This window comes from Capricornis sumatraensis, chromosome 17 (genome assembly GCF_032405125.1).
Source record: "Capricornis sumatraensis isolate serow.1 chromosome 17, serow.2, whole genome shotgun sequence".
In the NCBI taxonomy this organism is placed as follows: domain Eukaryota; kingdom Metazoa; phylum Chordata; class Mammalia; order Artiodactyla; family Bovidae; genus Capricornis; species Capricornis sumatraensis.
Window position 1 is genome coordinate 61,088,297 of NC_091085.1, and position 24,610 is coordinate 61,112,906.

General features: G+C 41.4%; 1 protein-coding gene across 3 annotated transcripts; it reads right to left on the bottom strand.

Annotated features, from left to right (window-relative positions):
- Positions 1 to 3,855: 3,855 nt before the first annotated feature.
- Positions 3,856 to 24,406, bottom strand: ANAPC7 (anaphase promoting complex subunit 7). Of its 3 annotated transcripts, XM_068989671.1 has the most exons (11): positions 24,235 to 24,406; positions 18,832 to 19,018; positions 16,491 to 16,610; positions 13,258 to 13,369; positions 12,835 to 12,988; positions 12,029 to 12,171; positions 10,323 to 10,440; positions 9,545 to 9,741; positions 7,100 to 7,324; positions 6,318 to 6,468; positions 3,856 to 4,644 (listed from the first exon to the last, which is right to left on the bottom strand). In XM_068989671.1, exons 1-11 carry the CDS (start codon positions 24,333 to 24,335, stop codon positions 4,455 to 4,457), a joined length of 1,698 nt encoding a protein of 565 aa, XP_068845772.1. In that variant the 5' UTR covers positions 24,336 to 24,406; the 3' UTR covers positions 3,856 to 4,454. The 3 variants fall into 3 exon arrangements, with proteins under 3 accessions (XP_068845772.1, XP_068845773.1, XP_068845774.1); XM_068989672.1 differs by lacking the exon at positions 7,100 to 7,324 and having other exon boundaries at positions 24,235 to 24,390; XM_068989673.1 differs by lacking the exons at positions 16,491 to 16,610; positions 18,832 to 19,018; positions 24,235 to 24,406 and adding an exon at positions 14,758 to 14,879.
- Between the last annotated feature and the right edge of the window lie 204 nt (positions 24,407 to 24,610).

Below are 24,610 nucleotides of genomic sequence, written 5' to 3' on the forward strand. Positions count from 1 at the left end.
AACCAGGTGTCTATAAACCACAGAAGGGTTACAGAAGTGGTTCAGGAACAGATGGGATTCTTGGAACTGTTAAGACAAGGAAGAGCAGAGTGATAATGCTGGCAATTTCTGTGTTTACAGCATGACCAGTTTAACTTCCATACTCGTATCATTAGGTAAAGCTCAGAACCATTTTTCTAAATGTAGTACTGGAAAATTATTTTGTGGAGACACTGGGATTCAGTAGAGACTGGGAAACAGATGTATTTCTAATTTTATACCTTTCTCTCTGAACTTTTAACCAAGTGTACATTTATGTAACACTTAATACATTACAAACACGTGTTAATAGGGTTATCTGAATGGCAGAATTATAGGCCATTTTTTAGATATATGTATTTTTTTAACCATTTTAAACTAGTTTGTTATACAACCATCATCCATCTTGAGTTTTCTCAACATTCCAAACTCATACTCATTAAACTCCCCATTCAGTCTTCCTCTAGGCCCTGGCAGGCACCACTGTCTCGATTAATCTGACTCTTCTAGGGATCTCAAACAAACAGAATCATTCTACTGTCCTTTAGCAGCCAGCTTATTTCACTTAGAATAATGTCCTTAAGGTTTATCCATGTTTTACCACGTGGCAGGACTTCCTTCCTTTTTAACATTGAGTAACAAAATATAGTATGTTTTGTTATTCTATTCATGTAACAATGGACACTTGGGTTATTTTCATTGTGAATAGTGTTGCTATGAATGTGTGTATGCAATGTTTGAGACGCTGTATCAATTCTTTTGGTATACACCAGGAGAAATGGAATTGCTGGCTCATGCAGTAAATGTTTTTTTTTTAATTTTTGAAAAACAGTCAGACTGTTTTCCCTAGCATCTGTATTATATTCCTAGCAGCAATGCATGAGGGTATGTGGTTATTTTTAAACTGTTTTCTTCTAATGGCTGCTAAGGAGACTGACGTTATCTTCTGGCTTTTCTTGGTGTTGCTGGTACCCTGTAGTTTGTGAAATAAGTAACATGTTCTGTGGTGGCAACTGATATCCTGCACACACCCAGGCCCCAAAGGTGTAGGCAGGGCAGGTCAGAACTTCTAGACAATAGAAGCCTGCCCTCTGTGGCCCATGACTGGTACCCCCTTCCACTACCCCAGGGCAGGGAGGCTCCTGGGGGAAATGGAAAACCTTAGTAAGGCACTTACCTCAATAGGCCCTCCCAGTGCCAGGGATTCCTGGCAGGCCTGGTTGTGGCTGCTGTCCCCAGAGGCAGAGGTGAGGTTCTTCTTGAGTCAGGCTTCACCGCCTGTTGTCGGCAGAGATAATGTAGTCACTACGCGGCACGCAGTGCCCACAGCTTCTGGGTTAGCAAGCAGGCCCAGGCATGGGCTCCAGAGACCTGGTTATGGGAGGTGCCCCTACCCACAAGCAACTACATGGTGAGGCCCCCAGGGGCCCTCTAAAGTCAGGCCAGTAGCTTCTGGGGCCCTCTAACTCCCTTCTTCCAAGTTCCTCAGTATTTGAACAGGAACACCTGCATCAGAATAGTAAACTGGGATGAGATTGAAGATGCAGACTCTTCGGTCCAGGTCCCAGACTTGGATTAAGGTTTGGTGTTGAGCCCATAAATCTGAATCACTGAGACACATAATCAAGTTCCAGAATTACAAATTCAGGCAAAAGCTGGCCTCATTCTCTGAGGAAGAATTCAGAGCCAGGCATGTGGCCTCTAACAAGGCTAGCAAGGAGAGCACCTGACACAGTCCTGCAGGGACCACATCTGCCCGATTCCTGGCACACGGCAGGAGTCCAGAAGTGACGAGTGATGGCCCAAGCCCAGGGGCACGCAACACCCTTCCTTGGGACCCTGCCTCCCTGCTCAATGGGACCTCCAGGAGAGAAGCGCAAGGTTTCAGGGTGAGTCCACCAATCCCCAGTTCCCCAGAAAAGAACTGGCATTCTAGAATTTCCATTACCCTGGTGATAACGATGATGTTCGTAACGGGGACAATGCTGAACTCCTCACAGGATTATTCAGTCCTCAGTCCAGGGGTAGATAAGGGAGCCCAGAGTGTGTGGGCTAACAACCTGGCCCCTGACCCAGAGCACTGACAGGTGAGTTGAAATGAGGTGAGAGTAGAACCCAGCCCAGCCTGCTCCAAACATGCTTCAAACAATCTGGAAGACGCCAGGAGGAACACCACACATCAGGTTAAAACATCGCCATGCTGGCTGTGTGGAGATCCCGACAGCAGCAGGAGACTGCAGGCACATGGAAGGCCATCCCTTAGCAGACTGCTTGGCCTCCCGCAGGTGGCTCAGTGAGACAGTCAGAGCTGAGCGGCCTGATTCGGCCCCTGCTTCCTGGGGCTCCTCACTCTCGTAAGGCTTTTTGTTTAGGAGAGCAAGCAACAGTGGCAGAGAGAGCTTCATGCCAAGTGAAACTCTTCCCATTCTCTGAAGTGGACCAAGGGTGTTTTCAATCCTATGTCAGGTGCTCTAAAAATACGGTCTTGTCACCCCAACACTGTGTGATGGATATACTGGAGCTGCAGGCATGAAGGGCCTGAGGAGTCCAGCGCAGGGTATTGCTGGGGTGGAGGGGCCTGGCATGGACAGGCCAGACTAATCCAGGGGCTCCCAGCAGAGATGAAAGGGGAGGAACTTTGTGAAGCTGATGACTGAAGGCAATGTATAGGCCTGGGTGATCCTGAGAGAATCTCAGGGTTCCCGGTGATGAGCCTGACATGCAGAAACAGATCAGGAGGGTAGGGCTGGGCTTCCTCCCCAGGTTTCACCTTTTCTCTCAAAGCACTGGCTGATCATGGCTGCTCATGGCAAGCTGAGGAAGGACATGAGCCTGCAGTTTCTTTCCTGGGCCTCACATTCACCTGGCGTGACTCCAACTGCCTGCTGGGCTCTTTAAAAACTGCTCTGTCAAATGATGCTACTCAAGCTTTTGTTCTCATACTGATACTTTAACAGTAACTTTTTGCCCACTTTAAATTGCAGTAACCAAATGTTCTGAGCTCCTAAACTATTGTACCCTGCTGCTGCTGCTGCTGCTAAGTCACTTCAGTCGTGTCCGACTCTGTGTGACTCCATAGACGGCAGCCCACCAGGCTCCCCCGTCCCTGGGATTCTCCAGGCAAGAACACTGGAGTGGGTTGCCATTCCCTTCCCCAATGCACGAAAGTGAAAAGGGAAAGGGAAGTTGCTCAGTCGTGTCCGACCCTTCGCGACCCCATGGACCGCAGCCTACCAGGCTCCTCTGTCTATGGGATTTTCCAGGCAAGAGTACTGGAGTGGGGTGCCATCTAGACACAAACAATAGTTCTGTTTAAGAGAGAACTTCCCATTTATGTCAAATCATCCTTTGTACTACCTTTGACTAATTTTAGTAAGAATTTGAGATTAGCTGCACCACCCCTCACTACCTTGACCTCTAAAAGCATCACATTTTAAACGAGGAGGAGAGGGTGGGTAGTCTCCCAACACACAAGCCCAGGAATGAGACCCCTGCTGATCCCACAAAAGAATGTTGAAATCAGACATCGACCTCAGCACCCCTGACAGAGACTGGCAAAATCAATCTAAAATCCAGCCAGACTCTTCCCAGGAATTTACCAATTGAAAACGCTAATAGATGAACCAGCTCAGTATACCTGAGGTTCCCAATCCTTCTGGCTCCCACACTCTGGGAAGAAAGGGAGTCTATTTATGGCAAATAATTCTATGGCTGAATCAATGCACTGTAAACAAGAGACCAAAAAAAGAATCTATAAAGGGCTTCCATTCTGATCAACCCAACACCATTACTGTACAAAAAACAGTTTTATTAATTACCCCAACTGCGCTTCTGTTCATGCTCTCGGTCACACGTTTCTCAGACTCAGCCCAGGCTCATAGGCAAGTTACCAGGTTAGCAAATCGGAAAACTGTTCTGCAAAACAGCAACTGTCAGCTTAAGGCATTACTAACATTGCAGAAGGAAGCAAGGTTACTAGGGAAGTTTGGACAACTCAGGATGATGATTTCTGGGACAGGAAACCCTCTCTGAAAGGGCCAGCCCATGCTGCCGCCGGGAGATGACTCTTGCTCTGGACGACAGGTCGCCCCTTTAAACCCATCCACAGTATCACAGACAAAACACTGTCTAGTCCTCGAGCTTTCAGATTTTGAAACAAAAAGCACTCTGTCCCAGAAGCCCCGACACGTCCATGGGCCTCTCAGAGCACTCACTTGGTCCTCCCTGGCAGGAGCACGGGAGGATGCAGGGTTGGTTAGGCTCAGGTTTTAAAAATGAAGTCACTACTAGAAATATGGAGTAAGGGGCAGGGACCCCTGCTGCAATCACATGCTGAATCATTGTCCTCCCAGAGAGCAGGCTCCTACGGGTTCCTTCAGTCCACGGAAGTGCTCAGAGCAGGGCAGGCCAGTGTGGCCTCGGAGCTGCTGCCTGCCTCACTGCATGCCGAACCACTGCTCCTGGTCAGCCCACTGGGCCGCCTCACTGTCGCTGCCCTCCAGGTCCCCTTCTTCCCCACTCCCTTCCATGTCGTCCACATCCTCCTCCTGAGTGGCATCCGTGGGACTCTCCTCCTTCTCCATCTTCTGCATCCCCTCTAGAGACTTCTGGTCATTGGGGTCCAAACTAGGGGACAACAAAACAGAGGAGAGGCCTGAATCTCTGCCTTGCTTCTTGCTGGCTGATGTGTCATCTCCCTGGTACGGCAGTGAAATGACCACCCAGTCACAGAGAATCTGCTAACGCCTGGCCTCTCCAAACAACTCCAGTTCCATAGGCAGGATTGAGGGAGTCCACCACTAGAAGTGAAAAAGGCGTCTTGTCCTAAGTTTTAGAATTCTCAATTTGAATTTTCTCCATATAGTTCTTAAATTTTTTCACACCTAAAACCCCTAGCATTCTGCCAGAGGAAGATACTAGATAAATGAAAAAGCAGCAAACAATCATTAACAGAAAAATTCAAATATAACTTAAGAGTATGGGATTTCTAAGTTACAAGGTTACAAAAACTACTTATTTTTCTGTGCGTTAAAATTGTTCCATGTTCTTACAACATAATTAAGCATATCAGCATTTCAGAAGGCATCCAAAACCATCATGCTTACCATGACCCAGATTTGTCAACTCCTAGGTTAGACCCCAGGACCCCAAGTTATCCCTACCTGGGCATTTGGCTGTAGGAGCTAGGAGTATCGCACATGTCCAAACCCTCAAAGTTCAGAGGGTCCAGAACATTTATTTACTTGGTTCCTAAACAATCTCTCCGCTTGCCTTTGTGACCATCACTAAGGCCAGCTGGTGTCTAATCTCTAGCAAATCCCACCTCTATATTTTATTTTATTTTCTCATTTATTTGCTTCTGGGCTTTCAAAAAGCAGATGAAACCCACGTTGGAATCCTGTTCCTACTTATGTAACTATAGATGATCTGTATCATCTCTTCTCTGAAACCTTCCATACAGCTCTCACCCACACCCATGGATTCCCACCCGCTGCACTCCCACCTTGCCTTCTAGAGATTGCTTTGAAAGCACTTAGCACATGGTATCTATTAGCCTGCACATCTGAGACTGTGAGCTCCTGGAATCACAGCATCCCCAGTGGTTACTGAGATGCCAGCACATGAGTGGTGCTCAACTGCTGAACAAGTAAATGGATGTGATCAGATTCCATTAAAGACAGGCCTTCACCATAACTTTATAGACACACAGACAATCCTCAAAGAAATCACTTCTGTATTAAGCAGTAAGAACACCACTATTTATTTAGTATTTACTATGTACCAGGCACAGTGCTAAGAGCTTTACATGAAATAATCATTTAATCCTCATTTAATCATTCAATACCTAATAAGGTAGATATAGACAAGGAAATTTGTTAGTAACTTCCCAAGATAACAGGTGGTAAAGGTAGTATTCTTCAGAGCTTAAGTTCTTTACTACAGTAGATAGAAACATGGGAAAGTACTTACAATATGCTGATTTGAAAAAGCAGAATATAAAATATATACTACGTATAACCCTATAAAAATATGTGTATGTGTTGGCAAGGCCAAGAAGATGATCTACACAAATGAAAACAGATGTTGTAGTGGTGTGGCTGGTAATGAGTGAAACAGTTCTTTAATGTTGTTAATATCACTTAAGACTTCAGAAGTCATAAATTAACAAACACTATCATCACTATTGTTACTGTTTTCAACTGTGGGCACATAGTGTGTGTGTCTCCAGAACGCCTGTTACACTGATCCCTGCCTCTTCTACCCCTCGTGAGCTCCCCCATGGGAGGCTAAGTGCCTACCTTAGTGCTATACTATACTGGTCCATTGCCTCCTGATACTCATTGACAGCTACAAGGAAATCTCCTAGGATCCGATGCAGGACACAGTCACTCTGATTAGCTAGTGCGTTCCTCAACAAAGCAATTCCATCTTCGTATTTCTGTTCTCTGCCTGAAAAGAAAAACACCCTCATTTTCCTACTTACACATTTCAAAACATATTCCCACTGCAAGTCATATACATATAACCACAAAAATGATTACAATCCAAATATCTATTTATAGAGAGCAAGAGAAACTGGTGTGGCAGGAAACAAGAACAAGCTCATTTGAATCCCTATTCCATCAGGAAGTCAGCAGTTTGAGTTCTGATTTTTAAAAACTTATTCTTAACAAAAGTTCATATAAAAAGCCAAAATGGATTTTATTTGCCAAACTAGCTCAAACTCAGTTACTCACAAATCAGGATTTTAAAATAACCAAGGCTGAAAGGGAAGTCACAGGAGAATCATGATGGGTTAAAACCAGTTGTATTCAAATTAGTTCAGGACAAAGTGAGCTGAATAGGTACTAACCGAGTATAGCTGGCTTGAGCCACTCTATAAGTAATTCACTGTCAATCCAAGAAGGTCTAAGCCAATTAAGTTTGGTTGTGCTAAATATAAACCAATTCAAATAGGCTCAGACCTACTGCAAAAGCACACACCTGTTTGGTCATCTGTAACCAACTGGGACTAGAGAATTCAACTGGACTCAGGTTTTGCACAATTAACTAGGAACAGGGAGGTAAGCAAGATACTTACTAAGCAGTTCTGCCTTTTTCACCACAGCCTTAATGTAATCCGGCCTTTGGGTCAGGGCTTTATCTAACAAGGTTTTGGCTTTCTCCTGTGTCACTGGGTCTTCAAGACAAACGGTGGCTAAAAGGGTAAGGGTCTGTGCATTTGCTCCTAGAGTTTTGTAAACATTGTTAGCCATTACCATTGCTTCACGAATACTGTTGGAGGCTAAGTAACATTCGATGAGACCTGAAAAAATATAACACAGAAAATTCAACCACATTACCATTCCAAGCCATGCTTCCATTCTGACAGCCTTCCAAACGGCAAACCTTCAAAGTTTCAAACAACAGGCAGGTCAGGGGAAGACTCTGATGGTGAGATCAGACTGAAGGGCAGGTTAATGAAACAGCTAAGAGGTGCTCTCCCCAAGAGCACTTGATGAATGTGGAAAAAGCCTGTAGTACAAAGACACCTTTAGTGAAGGAAACAGATATGCATAAGTAAACCAAATCATGTAGCCAGCTCAGCTGACTGTTAGAGGAACAAATGTGACTACTCATTAATTGATACTGAAAAAGATGAGGTTTCCAACAGAACCCAAAGTCTTGCTGCCTTTTAACAAGCTGTTAATTTCCAGCACTGCTCAGTCACCTTTAGTCCTAAATTTAAGGGGGAGGGTTCCTACTGTTTACCTCTAAAAACTGAAGGAAATAGGGGGCAACCTAGGGTCTCCCTAAACTGGATGAAAAGGGCTTATCACAGAGATCAAACACACTGAGACTGGCAGCTCTGCCTTTACACCCACAGCAAGAGGCTGATGCTCCAAGGGGACATTTCAAGAGTCAACCCTCAAATCTTCATGCCAAGAAATCGAAGAGAACAGAGGAAGTACTCTTTGGTACAAAGCACTCATCAAAACAGAAAAACAGCTTAAACCCCAAACCCACACACTCCCTGGCAGATTTTCTCTATATACACTCCTCCACCCTAGCGGCATTTATAACATTTGTGCACATTCTACCACACACTACAGTTACTTAACTAGAAATTACCTAACTCTTAAGGGCAACACGGTGGACTTTGGAATATGGTTGTTTGTAACTACTTGAATAGTTTTACTTTCCTGCTAAAGCCCCATAGGAAATTCAAAGGGAAATGTTAAATGTCCATCGGAGGGCATTACCAAGTCACCCTGATCCAAATCTCCAAATGGGAGCTTGAGTGAAGTCATCTCATAAAGCTTCACAGGCCAACTAGGGAAAAACTCTTAACTATCCTGTGTCCAACCACTCATCTGGGTAATGGAGATACTCGACTGCATTCCTGGGCTCTTGTGTGAGACAGGCACACAGCAGAAGGGAATTAGTGTGATAAAAACAATTGGAGGATAGGGAAACTACAGTTTTAGGATCAAGAATTTAATCAGAAACCAAAAGCGTGGCTTGCTGCAGTTTCTTTAAGAACAAATCCAAAAGAGGCATAGATCTCTGGGTATCTAAGCAGATTTGTTTTTCACTCCAACTTCCAATTTTCTCTTTTTTTAATCTTTTGGCCATGCTGCAAGGCATGTGGAATCCTAGTTCCCTGACCAGGGATCGAACCCACACCCCCTGCATTGGCAGAGCGGATGTAGAGTCTTAACCACCGGACCACCAGGGAAGTCCCCAAACTGTAATTTTTATTTCTCAAATTTGAACTCATCTTTCTGTTAAGAGCAAATCACTCCTAGACTCCTGGGTCTATTTTTAAATTCTTATAAAAATATGCTTTGGAGGAACTGCATTTTGTAAGATCTATTTTAATGTCTGTGACTGAGTCACCAAATGCTGCTGAAGCTGGCACAGCTTTGAACTCCTAGGGTCAGTTCACATGAACCTAAAATAGTATGTCACAAAACAAAGCTTGACCCTGATGAGGCCTCCTCTGGAGGTCACAATGAACCGACCAGTTCCCACAACCAACACTGACATATGGATGTAGAGTTATCCTATGAGTAGTGGCCCAAGGTAAGACAACTGTAAAAAAACACAAAACAATAAAGACATACCAACCAATCCAGCACAGTGCCGGCACAGGGAGATCACATTAACAAGCGAGCCAAATCTGAGAAACAAAACAGAACCAAAAAAACACCAAAACTATACCCGAAACAAAAAAATAAGAAAAATGAATTACAAAAGTATGGAGTGAAAAGTCCAGCCCTAAATAAATGTGTAACGCCTAATGAAGTGGTTTGCAAATATGTCTACATGTTGGCATTACCTGTGATCATAAAAAAGTACTGACACCTCTAGCCCAACAGCAAATATCCTGACTTACGCAGTACTGAAATGACCTAGCATCAAGATTTTTAAAAGTATCCAGAGAGGACTCCAACGTGCAACACAGTTTGGAAATTGCTGGCCCAACAAAACCTTCTATCTGAGTGCCACATCTATAGATCCACACCATCTATAATTATCTTACCTTCATAACAATCTAAGCGACAAGGTGCAAGACGTATAGCCTCCCGAAAGTGGATTATTGCTTCCTGTACTCTGCCCATGTTTCTAAGAGCTGCTCCCTTAAGTAGCAAAGCTTGAACACTGTTACTGTTCAGCTGAATGGCCTTGGCTCCTAAATAGAGGGCTCGAGAATAGCGTTTGCTGTAGAAGCTGTGGCACCTGGAGGAAAACACAATCAAAGTTATCTGAAAGAAGACCATAAATAAACTTCATTCAAAAGGAAAAATCAAAGAGACAGCCTTCTACATGATCCTTACTACAAACCCCTTAAAACTTTAGCGTAAGGTATTAGTGAAAAACAACAGAACAACAAAAATCTACTGAATATTTAAGAGTAAAATCTTGATATGGAAGGGAAAATTACAAAAAAGAATCTGATCATCTGTATATGTTATCAGATCAGAGACATTCAGAGAATTTGTTAAGCCAGGTCAATAACAAGGCAGCACAGCTCCTGGCCTGCTCACTGATGGCTTCCTGTGAGCGGGTCCAGAGCTGAGCATGAGGTATTCACTCAGTAAACACTTACCCCACAAAGCAGGGGTAGGATCCTCATTTTCCAAATGAGAAAACAGACTGAGAGAAATGATGCATCCAGAGTCACAGACAGACCATGACTTGAATTCAAGTCTGATTATTCTTTAAACCAGTGCTTTCAAATCTATATTCTACTTAGGTGAAACCACAATTTCCTAAAGAATCTATTAAAACTAGGGAGAAAAGGGAATGCATAAACATACCCAGAGACCACCCAGGGTTCTGCATGTTGGTCAGAAATATTAAAAAGGCGGCAGCCAAGGTTCTCCACATCCTCCAGCCGCCCTTCTCGTGCCAGGAGGTAGCCATACACATCCATTCCTACAGAGGAAGAGGCTCATTAAAGCAGCAGGGGTCTTTTCTAACGGAGCTACAACCTTCATCAGAGCCCACACAAGGGCTTCTGCAGGGTCTGAGCCCTCTCCAATATCATAAGCTCCTCCCACCAGCATTCCCATTTTCCTACAGAATGACTATTAAAAAGACAAAACACTTACAAAAGTAAAAATAAATAAATAAAAATAAAAAGCAAAGGAGTAGAAGGACCTACCTCACAATTTGAAAGCCTGTAATTTTCAGGAACTATTTGTCCCTACATCCTGTGGCGTGATAATACAGCCATAGTTATCCTAACACATAACCAGAAAAGGCCCAAAAAAAGCATCAAATTAAGTTCTCTCTTCCAAGAAGTCTAGACACAATCAGGAGTATACACTTAATATGCCAGTTAGTCTCAGAAAAAAGCTATTCTAGAAAAAGCCATCCAGTTCTTTCTGGAGTCTATTTCATTTAAGTTCATCCCCCTGCCCTCCCTCCACCCTATCCCCTTTATTCTCGTTTATGCTCTATTAAAACAAAAGAAAAAAAAAGGCCTTCACTCACTGTCACCCATCTCTTACCACCATTCCCCTCCATTCCTTACTATTCCTTCAGATGCTCAAGAAAATGTCTCTTAAACCAAATTACTGCAACACTCCCTGCTGGTTCCTGGACTCGGGTCTGAGCTTCCAGTCTTAAGCAGCTGACTACTGTCAGGCTAGTACTTCTCAAACGCCATTTTCACCATGGGCACAGGCAGTTTGGTAAAGAGGAGTAACACTGGGCAGGAGGGACTCTGAGCAAACAAATTCATCTTTCTGAATCTGTTTCCCTATCTACATGCTTGTGAAGGTCCCCTCCCTGCCCTGTCATTCTTGTGGCTTAAGAGTCTACAAAACTGTTTATTGTCACAAGGCCGTATTTTTCTGATGGCCATTTCTGGGCCTTTGCAAGCAGACTTCTGCCTATTTACGCAACGTTTTTTCCCATCACTATTCCCGCACACATTTCCTTCACTCACTGCCAGTCACCAGACAGCCATCCTTTGGAAGTACAGATCTGCTGAGCTTCCCAGCAGGTCCATGCTATCTCTGTGGACCTGTGGCTTACCTCTTTAGCACCAATCTTCTTTTACATCAGTGACTTTTTAAAAATTGATGTTCACTTCTAATTACTTCTTTTAATCATCTTATCACTTTCTTAATATCTGTTCACTCACTCCTTTTTAAACTAAATTTAAGGACATAGTGAACCTAAATTCCCTAAAAGGATATTATGATTCTGGGGATGCCATCCAAATTCTCAGTCAGACACATCATAAATTTATAAACCGTAAGAAAGGGCTGTGATCCCTCCCCAAAGAAAAAAAGTCAAGTAATGATCTGTGGGGATATGACACTTGAATCCAAGCAAAAACAACTGCTCAAAATGGAATTACCCAGTGTTAAGAGACATTGTCAGGGTCTTAAAAAAAAGGCTACTCTAATATATTTTATGAAAAGCTGTTATCAGAAGACCATGCTACATCTTCTCCCTATCTTCTGATCTGACCCTGTACAGTCACCTCCATCCTGTCCCAAGAATGAATTACCTTTTATCAGATATGGATCCAACATCTGTGCCTGTTCAAACTTGAGGACAGAGTTTTTATTGTCACCAGCTCTGAAGTACAGATCTGCTAAGCTTCCCAGTAGGTCCACGTTATCTCTCAACAAGGACTTTTTCTCTAGTGAACTTCAAAATATTAAACATGAATCTTAAAATATATCTTAAGTCTCTTAGTTGTTGAATCTGGGTGATGGGCATAAGGGTACTATTTTATGTAAGATTTTTCATAATGAAAGACTTCAAAAACAAACTATGTAACTAATTTTCTTAATTCTGAGCTTATAACAAAGTTATAAAAGATAGGATAGTAAATACACAGAACAAAGCAGAAATCTCTCTCATTACCTAGAAAGAACTTTCTGGTTGCAGTTTTTCAGAAGATAATATATACTGTATAGTGTTAAATATAATATTATTCAAAGTAACAGCTATTTATTACTCAACCCTAATACAAATCCCACTCTGATGACCTTGGACTTTACCTAACTAGAAAGAAAAACCCCAGTACTGAGGCAACCCAGGTCAGATGGTGCCAAAACCATGCTTCTAGGACATCCAAAAAGATGTTCTTTCAAGTATGATACACAGAGTTAAACTTGGGCCAAGTTTACATTTAACAAAGATTATTACATCTGGGGCCACTGAGTACATTAAGAGATTAACAAAGCCCAGGGACAACAGGCTTTAACAACAAGAGACAAACATCTCATTTTTCCATTTTGTTAATTTAGATACATCAATTTCCATATAAGGGTCCCAAGAATACTCAATTAACTTTGTGGTTCTCACCAAATGGTATTGATTGCTCTCGAATTGTCACCAACATGCACAAAAGCATAGGCTTTGATCCACACAGAAAGCCAATCCAAGTTAGGCACAGTCTGGATCACATTCATTGTCATTGACGCCACCTCGGCACCTTTTACAGAAAGAGACAGCAAACCTAATCCAACAGAAAAGTAGGAGAAAGAAGGTGAGGCACAGCATCCTTCTACAATGCAAGAAGCAATAGGCTACACTTTTCCTAGGCTGTAAGGCAACCCTTTCCCTATTTTAAGCAAGATGCATATGATAGAACAACTACAGTATTTTTTCAGCAGTGAAAGAATACACAGCAGTCGTAATCTAAATTATTCTAACGTACAGCCAAGATTAAGAATCACTATCTTAGAGAGTGAACACTCCATGAAACTAGGGGAAGAATGACCTTACCTAGAATCGCATCAAGGGCTAATGGGCACTGCCTCAGCACTTCCTTATAGCTGGTGACTGAAGGTCGCTCCTGACCAGCCTTCTTGTACAGGTTTGCCAACATCATGTTTATCTGCAGTGAAAACAAAAGATAATAAGGTAAGTATTTAAAAATAAAATCTTACCATCAACAAGTTCTGATTTTCATTATTAGCTATTCTACTTTTTACTGAAAAATCTACCCAAGGCCCTGTGGAAACAAAGTGCAACCCCACTCTTCAAACAAAGAGGAAATTACTACCTTTGCTTTTCTATGTCCTCCCATTACCTCCCAAATTCCTCACACTTACCCAACCAAAAGGCCCAATAATATCTGGACCAAAGATGCTGCCTCTGGAAATGGAAGTAACATTCATTTGAGAAATGTTACAGAATTTTAATTACCTTCATTTTTAAAACAGAAGATGAACTATGTTAAAAATGTTTGTTTACATATTTTATTTTTTAAGCTTAATATCACAGTATAAGAAAGTGAGAAAGTCTTAACAAAGCTAGCTCAAAAAGATCAGATGAATTTTCCCCAAAAAGGAAATGATGGACACAGAAGTAAGACATTTGGCTCCTCTCTGACAATTAGTCTAGCAGCTAGACTCTTGGCTTTTCTAATGCTTAAAGCTTTGACTCACAGGTATTGTCTGACTCAAAAAAATGCTACAAAAATCAAACTCTAACTGATCTCCAGAGGTGACAATGATCCAGAGATTAGCTTTATTATTTAAATCTAGTGAATGCATTTTTAGCACAACTCAAATATGTAACTCAGTTTGGGGGCAAGAGGTGGGGGCAAGACAACTTCCTAAAAATGCAACAGGGAAAATTTGAGAAAACCTAAAAGTTCCAAAGAATACAGATGTTACAGAGAAGAGATAAATGATCTTCATAGTACAAAGAGTACACAATATTCCAATTTAAAATTAATAGATCTTAAATGGAACACAATGTTTGCCAGATCATTAATCTAAGAAAGCAGTCAACACAAGGGCACAAAAGAAAAAGAGCCAATCCCCAATCTCTTCAATTATCTGTAGCTTGGTATGCCAGATATTTACTCAAAAAATTACTCTGAAGATGAAAAACATCTGTTCCAGTTATGAACTCACAGTATATAAAACAATCTAGTATGACATTAATCCATACTGATTCAATGAAATAATGAAATACTAGAAATTAAACTATTTTTTATTTGGCCTCAGATTTTTCATTTTAGGCTATGTTGAAATGCAAAAAAAAAAAAAAAAAAAAGGTACTTAAAGGAAAACTCCAGTAGTGGTGTCAATACTTGAAAAAAATAAAAGAATTAAATTTAAAATCCTTTCTTGATTGCTTGTTATTAATGAACTATGACTGACGGGCCTTCTATCTCAACAAATATTAAAAATTCCCTTTAAACTACCTGACACTTTGAATTTTGAGAACTACACCTAGTTAGAAAGTCAATTCCTTTTAAAAACATATCCTTACTTGGGGACATCATTTAAGTTGCATTCCACCAATTATAAATATAAGCAGTCATCATTTTCTAAAAACTGAGTGACAAATTGTTTCTTGGTATGTTTCTCTTAAAAGCTGAAGATTTTCCACGACATAATAATCTCACACTGGAATTTTCCTTTAAAATGTGAAGGAATGTGTGGCGGTGTTTACCATACATTAACAGACGTTCACTTAGACGTGTTTTGACTCACTTCCTTGTCCTTTACACAGACTGAGAAGCCAGTTAACTCCCTAACGGACAAGAAAGAAAAACTGTAAATATTATAGGTTTATGTTGGAGGCACACATCTTTGTTTGCTCCTGGCTACAACAGCTCTATGAAGGATATGTACTCCTAACATATGTGGACTCCTCTAGCGCTTCCTAAAATGACAGCTGTAAACACAAAAGTGTTGGATACCACAACGCTCACTTGCTTCGCCATTACTCATTTTTAAAAATGCCCCCAAACTCCCTCAAGTCATTAAGAAGAAATTATGGAATGTTTCCAATAAGATAAGGAATAGGTATCCTTCAAAGCTTACAATCAAAGCAGCATTTTCCAAATGAAGACACCCTTCATATATACAAAAAAATTACTCTTAGGGTAGACTTTCATAGCGTACCAGAATATAATTAAGTATACAGTGTCCAGCTTATTGTGAGACAGGTTAGTCTATAATATACTTACAAATGTTTTAAATAACAATTATCACCATAAAATATGAAGAAATAGCTTAATTTTTAAAATTCAGAAAATATTAAATAAATCTTCAACATGAGAAGATGCTTAAACATGTTCTCATCAAGTGTGATTACTTTTAAAACTCAGTAACACTTGGGTGAAAAAACACTAAATACACCTGGTCCCTACTGCTTATAATTCCTTTTCTTTTAATGGCAGGGAAGATGTGCAAAAGTTCCTATCGTTAACTACACTGCCCAGTTTTTCAATGAAGAGAGGAAGGTAGGTGACATGAAAGTATGTGTTAGAATATTAAATAATGATGTGACTTCACTCCAAAGAGCTAAGATTTTCATTGTTCTTCTAAACTGGACTTCAAGAAAACCTGTATTCAGATGCCTAATACTCCTTATAGAATAATACTTTAAAAAGTATTCTCACATACATGAACTTAGTTTATACCAGAGAAAGTATTATCATCCTCAACAAGGAAAAAAGTAAAGCCAGATTTTTAACTTGCCCAAGCTCACCACACACTGCCTGTATGCCCTAAACGCAAAGGCAAGAGACTAGATCTTCTGATCTCAGCTGGAGGTATGCTATATACTATTGTTGCCAAATAAAACACAAATACTATCCTACACACAAACACGTACAAAGAATCTTGAAGTTTTAATTCTGAAAATAAAAGGAATACACATTATCAAATGGGCATACCTACAGAATGCAAAAAATGAGATTCTTAAAAAGTATTGTTGCTACCTGGAAATATATTCAAATCATGTTTCCTACAATAAGAGAAACAAAATAATTAAACACATGTAGTACTCTCCAGCTACCATTTTCCTCGGCAGCATTTTCAGGGTCTTATAAGAAAGTCACTCCTCTCTCTAAACAAGGAGAACAGGGGAACAAACTGGGAATAAGAGACAAGGTTTGTAAAATGTTCAGATGTAGTCCCTGAAAACACGGAGGAAGACAGCTGGAAGGACAGGGGAAGAGAAAAGTACGTAACCAAATTGTTAATTCAACTTACTTTGGGAGTTCTTTGTCTTGAAGGGATCCCATCAAGTATAGCAATGGCATCTTTATCTTGTTTTAGCATTGTATAACATTCAGCCATTTTGTATTTTACTTCAATTTCAGATGGAAGACACTTAAGAGGAAATGAAAACATCTCTTCAAAATATTACTTCAGAAGTATGGCAGTTCTTCAAAATGTTAAACATGATTACCATATGACCCAGTAATTCTGCTTCTGTGTACACAGCCAAGAAAACTGAAAACCTATGTCCACACAAAAACCTGCACACAAATGTTCACAGAATCATTAATGATAAAAAGCAGAAACAACACAAATGCCCACCAACTAATGAACAGTTAAAATATGGCACATCCACACAATGGAATATTATTCTGCAACAAAAAGGAATACACAACTGCTTCTTTATTATGTGCCATAATATGGATCAACCTTGAAAACATACTAAGTAAAAGCAGCCAGCCACAAAAGGGCACACACTGCATGATTCCATATATAAAAGGTCCAGAATAGGTGAACCCACAGAGGCAGAAAGGTCAGTGATTTCCAGGGACTAGAGAGATAACAAGGCTTTTCTAGAGGGATGTAAACCTTCTGGAATTAGTGGTGGTGGTTGCACAATTCTGTGAAAATACTAAAACCCCTGAACTGTGAAAATTATGTTGTAAACTGTATCTCAATTTTTTAAAAACTCCTTCAAGATTAAATAAGCATAGTGCTTAGCATACAGAATGCCCCCAAAAGTTACTTCTATGAATTATTCTGTGTGGATAATACACATGACTTCAGGGTCAGAAAACAACTCCTGGCAATCAGCTCTTTAGTAACAAAAAACAAAGGCTCTACATAAAGAGAAATAAAACAAGAAAAAAATGTACAGGTGCTGAAAAAAAAAAGCAATTATATTACTTTGTCTTTTTTTTTAGTGGAAAAATACAGAACATGATTCATAATTTCACTTCAGTTCATTCTGATATTCCTTTTAAATGTAAATTGTATGTATAATTTAAAGACAGGTTCAAACTGAAAGTCAAGGTTCCCCCCTCTCTAAAGTTTTGTTAATTTTCTTCACACACATATGCTAAATTTTCCATGTATATTATCCATATATATTTTAGGCATATACCAGGATGTATGTATATAAACTATCCCCTTCAGGGAATTCTCTGGCAGTCCAGTGGTTAGGACTCCACACTTTCACGGCCAAGAGGGCCAGGGTGGGTTCAGGTTCAATCCCTGGTTGGGGAACCAAGATCCCACAAGTAGCAAAGTGTGGTCAAAAAAATAACTATCACCTTTAAACAGAAAGAGTAAACACACTGCTTAAAAGCTTATTTACTAATATATACAGGCCTTTCCAAATCAGCGCATACAATGCTATATTTCACTTCCTCAATATCCCATCCTAGGGCTACACTATAACTAGATCCTACTGATAAATACTTTTGCTTGTAGTTTCTTACCATTATAAACAGTGCTATAGTAAGCAGCCTTACTTATATACCCTTGCAAACCTTTTGTGAATCAACTATTACAGTAAGTATCTAGCAATGGTATGACTGTCAAGTGGTGAAATTAGTTTTTTACCCTTCATTTATTTAATCATCAAGCAACCAAAACCAGTAAGAACTCGTAAGATAATTTCATATGAATTTCCCCAGGTATTCACAATCCTAAGAATTGACTGACATCTTGAAATTAAAAAAAAAAAAAAATTTTAGACTTCTTAACTCTGTTTGTATAAAAGGGAGGAATAATACATGACTTTGGTTAGAGCCCAGATAATTCTATTTTTCAATTCATCCAGACTGAATTTTGTTTTTAGCCCTTTGTGCTTAGTTGGATGAATTCTTGTACCTAAGTGGTTTTTAACTTTTGTTTCTCCAGTCAGCTCCCCTTTAAAATTACTTTAAAATTTTTTTAATTTATTTCTGGCTGTGCTGAATCTTCATTGTTGTGCAGGCTTTTCTCTAGTTGCAGTGAGTGGTGGGGGGCGGGGGCTGGTCTCTAGTTGCAGTACACAGGCTACTTATTGTGGTGGCTTATTTTGTCAACCACAGGCTCTAGGGCACGTGGGCTCAAGAGCACAGGCTCTATAGTTATGGTGCATGGGCTTAGTTGCTCCGGGGCATGTGGGATCTTTCCAGATCAGGGATCAAACCCATTTCTCCTCCATTGACAGGCAGATTCTTTACCACTGAGCCACCAGGGAAGTCCTTAAAATTACTTTTTATTTTACATCTTCTACATCTAATCAGCAGTCTTACATTCCTTCCACCTCTCCTGCTCTCAATACAAACAAACCAAAACATATCACACATCTATCTCCAATTACCTGACTCTGCGGAGTGGATGCAGAATTTCCAGTTGAAGGTCTCACTTTTGAAGTTTTACTTAGGGCTTTCTTTTGCTGTAAAGCCATAGTATACTTACTCACAGCATTCCGATACTCCTTATCATGAAAGAGAGAATCTGCATGATACACCAAAAGCTGGTACTTCTGAGATGGGGAGAATAACTCACTAGAAAAACAAAGAAAGTATACCCCCTACATGGGTTATTTTGAAATGTCAGAAAGAACGCCCTCCTTAGTGTCTACATAAGCCAAAAAACAAAGGCAATTACTTTAATTGCTAGTCCCTAAAATAAGAGCCAAGACACATACTCCATGTTAATACTGTCAACATATGTAGGAAATTGCCTTAAATTGTTTTCCTTTACTATGAAAACAATGATACTTCTAAATCAAATTCAGTAATACAGAGATATACAAAGAGAAATATTAATACAGCTGACCCTTGAACAAACCAGGCTTGAATTACAGGGTCCACCAATATGTAGATTTCTTCTTTCAATAGCACACACTACAGGAGTATATACCATCTGGGTAGAATCTGTTTGCAGAACTGCAAACTCAAAGGAAATGCATACATAAAGAGCCAAATATAAGTTATACATTAATTTTTGACTGTGAGCCTCCTACCCTCCTCTGAAACTTGCTCAAGGGTCAGGTGTACATCTTTTCCTCCCCCTCTTTAACCCAAGCCCCCTTAAGAATTAATACTCTCACAGTAACATCAAGTTTTCAGGCTAATACAGACAAAGGAGAGCAATCATGACTTAATATTACCAAATACTGCCAAAGAAGGGTTAAAAAACTGCAAAAGAGAAACTCACCACTCTGAATCTTTTTTATCTAAGTGTTAACAAAAAGAGGTTTGGAGGGAATTTGAAACTCTTCAAATACTGAAGAAAATGGGAATATTTGAAATACAGAAAAAGACTAGGACAAGCCAATGGGACAGAATGGAACAGATGAGAGGATTAGCCGTATTTGATAGAAGCTGTTTTTCTCTCCATATGTAAGTAAATTTTACTGGGGCTTCCCAGGTGGCTCAGTAGTAGAGTCCACCTGCCAAGCAGGAGACACAGGTTCAATCCCTGGGTCTGGAAGATCCCTAGAGGAGGAAATGGCAACCTACTTCAGTATTCTTGCCTGGGAAACCCCACGAAAAGAGGAGCCTGACAAGCTACAATCCATGGGGTAGCAAAGAGTTGGACACAACTTAGTAAGTAAACAGCAGCAGCAAATAAACTTCACTAGCACTAGAAGATTACTTCCTTGAGTCTCAGGGGTTTAAGGACATAGTAACGAAGAAATACATTTCAGAATGTTCCCTTCAATATTGAATATTGCTTGCAAGTGTTATAGGTGCCAGAAGTGTCCACCAATCTTAATGGGAAACTTGTATTTTTAATCTCCAATCCCATCCCTCATCTAGTTAAAATTTACATTTTTCCTTTGACAGGGACAAGCTGTTGCTGCTAAGTCACTTCAGTTGTGACCAACTCTGTGTGACCCAATAGATGGCAGCCCACTAGGCTCCCCCGTCCCTGGGAGTCTCCCGGCAAGAACACTGGAGTGGGTTGCCATTTCCTTCCCCAGTGCATGAAAGTGAAAAGTGAAAGTGAATTCGCTCAGTCGTGTCGACCCTCAGCGACCCCATGGACTGCAGCCTTTGAGGCTCTTCCATCCATGGGATTTTCCAGGCAGGAGTACTGGAGTCGGGTGCCATTGCCTTCTCCGGACAGGCACAAGCTGCTGCCACTTACAAAGAAAAAATAGTCCAAGAACTCTGTAGATGGTTAATTGCTCAGCAAATGAAGGATACTCAAGAACAGGTACCACGGATTAGTAACTGCCAAAGGCTGGGGCAAGTGGGATCTGTGACTACGAACTGATTTGGGGTTTCTTTGGGGATAATACAAATGCTTTAGAACAAACATTGGTGATGGTTGTACAACTCTGTGAATATACTTAAAACCACAGAAATGTATTCTTTAAAAGCGTGAATCTGATGGTATGCAAATTTTATCTTAATACAAAATAATTTTAAAAAAGGATAGATAGGCTAAACACTGAATATAAAGTGACAAAGAAAGTTAAGGATTGAAAGGTACAGTTCAGACAGTTGAGACCTATTCCAGCTCTGACATTCTATTTAGGGAGACACACTGGATCATGGAAAAAGCAAGAGAGTTCCAGAAAAACATCTATTTCTGCTTTATTGACGGTGCCAAAGCCTATGACTGTGTGGATCACAACAAACTGTGGAAAATTCTGAAAGAGATGGGAATACCAGACCACCTGACCTGCCTCTTGAGAAACCTATATACAGGTCAGGAGGCAACAGTTAGAACTGGACATGGAACAACAGACTGGTTCCAAATAGGAAAAGGAGTACATCAAGGCTGTATACTGTCACCCTACTTATTTAACTTCTATGCAGAGTACATCATGAGAAACGCTGGGCTGGAAGAAGGACAAGCTGGAATCAAGATTGCTGGGAGAAATATCAATAACCTCAGATATGCAGATGACACCACCCTTATGGCAGAAAGTGAAGAGGAACTCAAAAGCCTCGTGATGAAAGTGAAAGAGGAGAGTGAAAAAGTTGGCTTAAAGCTCAACATTCAGAAACTAAGATCATGGCATGTGGTCCGATAACTTCAAGGCAAATAGATGGGGAAACAGTGGAAACAGCGTCAGACTTTATTTTGGGGGGCTCCAAAATCACTGCAGATGGTGACTGCAGCCATGAAATTAAAAGAAGCTTACTCCTTGGAAGGAAAGTTATGACCAACCTAGATAGCATATTGAATAGCAGAGACATTACTTTGCCAACAAAGGTCCCTCTAGTTAAGGCTATGGTTTTTCCAGGGGTCATGTATGGATTTGAGAGTTGGACTGTGAAGAAAGATGAGCACAAAAGAACTGAGGCTTCTGAACTGTGGTGTTGGAGAAGACTCTTGAGAGTCCCTTGGACTGCAAGGAGATCCAACCAGTCCATCCTTAAGGAGATCAGTCCTGGGTGTTCATAGGAAGGACTGATGCTGAAGCTGAAACTCCAATACTTTGGCCACCTCATGCGAAGAGCTGACTCATTGGAAAAGACCCTGATGCTAAGAGGGATTTGGGGCAGGAGGAGAAGGGGATGAGAGAGGTTGAGATGGTTGGATGGCATCACCGACTTGACGGACATGAGCTTGAGTGAACTCCGGGAGTTGGTGATGGACAGGGAGGCCTGGCGTGCTGCAATTCATGGGGTCACAAAAGAGTCGGACACAACTGAGCGACTGAACTGAAGATTTGAAAGAAAACAGTTGATTTGATAATATTACCCTCAGAGAAAGGATTCAGATGTTTATATATTGTAACTTACATGCCTACTTACTGCATCCACAAGTTATTTCTGAAATGATACAGAAAAAACTGTTAATTTGTTGCCTCCAGAGAAGGGAAAAGGTGGGGTGAAGTTCCAGACTCCGGAGCAGACACTTATCTGCATACCCCTTCATACTGCTTTCTTTTTTTTTTTAATGGTATATACTGGAGATTAAGTAATAAACTTTAAAATAGAAATGATTAAGGTCAGAATTTAAACACCTTCTGAAAGCAGGAAGGAAACTGCCAGTTCAGCCTAATATAAAGAATGGGCTAAATCTAATCAGAAGACCAACCTCCTTCTAATTACCCTGTAACATCTGAAAAACCAAGAATAATGACTGACCAGTGTATAAATTCCCAATAGTTGACACTGTATACTTTGACAACTCACTAAGAACCAGGTGAAAGGCTCCAGAATAAACAAAGTAGGCTGACAGAGACCAGGGCTCCTCACTGTCAACACTAAGTGGATGGTGGTAAAACGATGGGCCTCACATAGTGAGGCCTAAAAGCACACTAGTGGAAATCAAACAGGGAAAAACACCTGCAACACAGTTAAGTGGCCCAGACAGCTTCCAGAGCAAATGCAAACGGGTCCACACTGAGTAGATTGTAATGCCACTTGACACAGTAGACTATGGAGGGTCAGAATGAGACTTCAGAGTCAGAAGGACCAAAATCCAGACATTGTGGCTCCTCCACTTACTAAATGTGTCAACTTGAACACCATGTTTCAACTTTGTGAGGCACGCACTTTCTTTGCACATCAACAGGCACACTGCAGACTTCATTAAGTGTTAAGAGGAAGAATACAGAAAAAAGAATATAGAAAAGTTCCCATCACAAGAAAAATATTTTTCTGTAACTATGTGGGGTTGTTAGATGTTAGCTAGACTTACTATGGCGATCATTTCACAATATATACAAGTAACAAATCATCATATTGAACATCTGAAACTAATAAGTCAAAGATATCTCAAACAAACAAAAAGTGATGTATAATATACAACAGGGTAAAGAGATAGAATGCTGAGGGCCAGGAACAATTCTGACGGCCAGACAAGAGTTCTCTAGGAAGGATATCTGAGTTGAAACCTGAAGGAGGGAGCTCTGAGTTGGACTCCAAGCAGAATGGTAAACGCAAAAGCCCTGAGCTGAGAACGACCTTGGGGTGTTCAAGTAACAGAAGAGCATAACCAGGGAAGCGAATACAGAGAGCAGAGTAGGTAAGACTGAGTCGGAGAGAGCTCTTTGGCTTCATAGGCCGTGGGAAGAAATTTTCATTTAAACACAATGAAAAATTTAAGCAAAGGGGCAAGCAGTCAAGGCTAGAAATAACCCACCGCTTCATCCGCAATGTGTGCTAAGTCACTTTACTCGTGTCCGACTCTTTGCAATCCTGTGGACTATCTGAAAACGTCAAAGGGTCACTGCGGGTCCTTAAAAACGCGCCACTCCCACCCACCCAGGAAGTCTCCCGTCTTCAGGTGTTTGCGCGAACGAGAAAGCAAACGCTACTGATACACTCAAGGGGAAAGAAAAATCAACCTCAGACGTGGCACGAGGATCTAAAACTAAGAACGAAGTATTTTAATCAGGCGCCAGGACAAGGCTTCTTTGAGCCTGGGCAAGAGAGAAAACGTTCTTCGGGAAGAGAGGAGTCAGCCCAGAGATGTGACTGTCGCTCTGACCGGCGACAGTGCCTTAGCGAACCCTCTGCTTCCAACTTCCTGGAAATCTTAGCCAGGGTAATTCTCAGAGCCTCCGCCTTCTCGCTCGCCGCATCTCCCGCAGGGAGCGCCTCCCAGCGCCCTGCACAACGCGGGGACCCGGCGAACTCAACTTGCGTTCCTAAGCCTGCTTCGCCCGACAAGGCCCTTGCTGACCTCGGAACCTCAGCCGGGAGCCCGCATCCGCTCCTTCCCGCCAATGCCCAGGCCCCCACAGTCCCCGCTCCCAAACCGGCGCCGCTTTCTCCAGAGCCCCAGGCCGCTCCCCGCCTCAACTCACGGGTTGTTATTACTCATTGTAAGTAACAAGCTGCTGAGGAGCCGCACGTTGGAATGCAGCCCCGCGGCCGCCATGTCTCGCACATGGTCTATCACATTCATTCTGCCCAGAAAGGCCGCAGATAGCGGCGGCGGCAGCGCTAAAAGCCGGCTGAAGCTCCTTGGGGAAGAGTCCAAAATGGCGGCCTCACCCGGGTCCATCGGGTCTACACGCGGCCCCGCCCCCAGGGTAATAGGCAACTACTTAAATGCCTGAGGAACAACAACGACAAAAAAAAAACCCTCCGTTCCTTCCGTGCCAAGTTCCCTGTGAGCTGGTACAATTTAGTTTGGGATTTTTTGGTTTGTTTTTAGCAAATGTTACATCATTTTAAGTT

What these genes read in the sequence shown, in the direction of transcription:
- ANAPC7 (XM_068989671.1), bottom strand. Translation starts at nt 24,335, where the DNA reads ATGAATGTGATAGACCATGTGCGAGACATGGCGGCCGCGGGGCTGCAT. An exon ending in CAAGACAAAGAACTCCCAAA is followed by an intron (nt 13,370 to 16,490) that starts GTAAGTTGAATT and finishes TTTTCACTGCAG; the next exon opens with ATAAACATGATGTTGGCAAA. An exon ending in TCGCTTAGATTGTTATGAAG is followed by an intron (nt 7,325 to 9,544) that starts GTAAGATAATTA and finishes ATATTTTTTCAG; the next exon opens with GTCTCATCGAATGTTACTTA.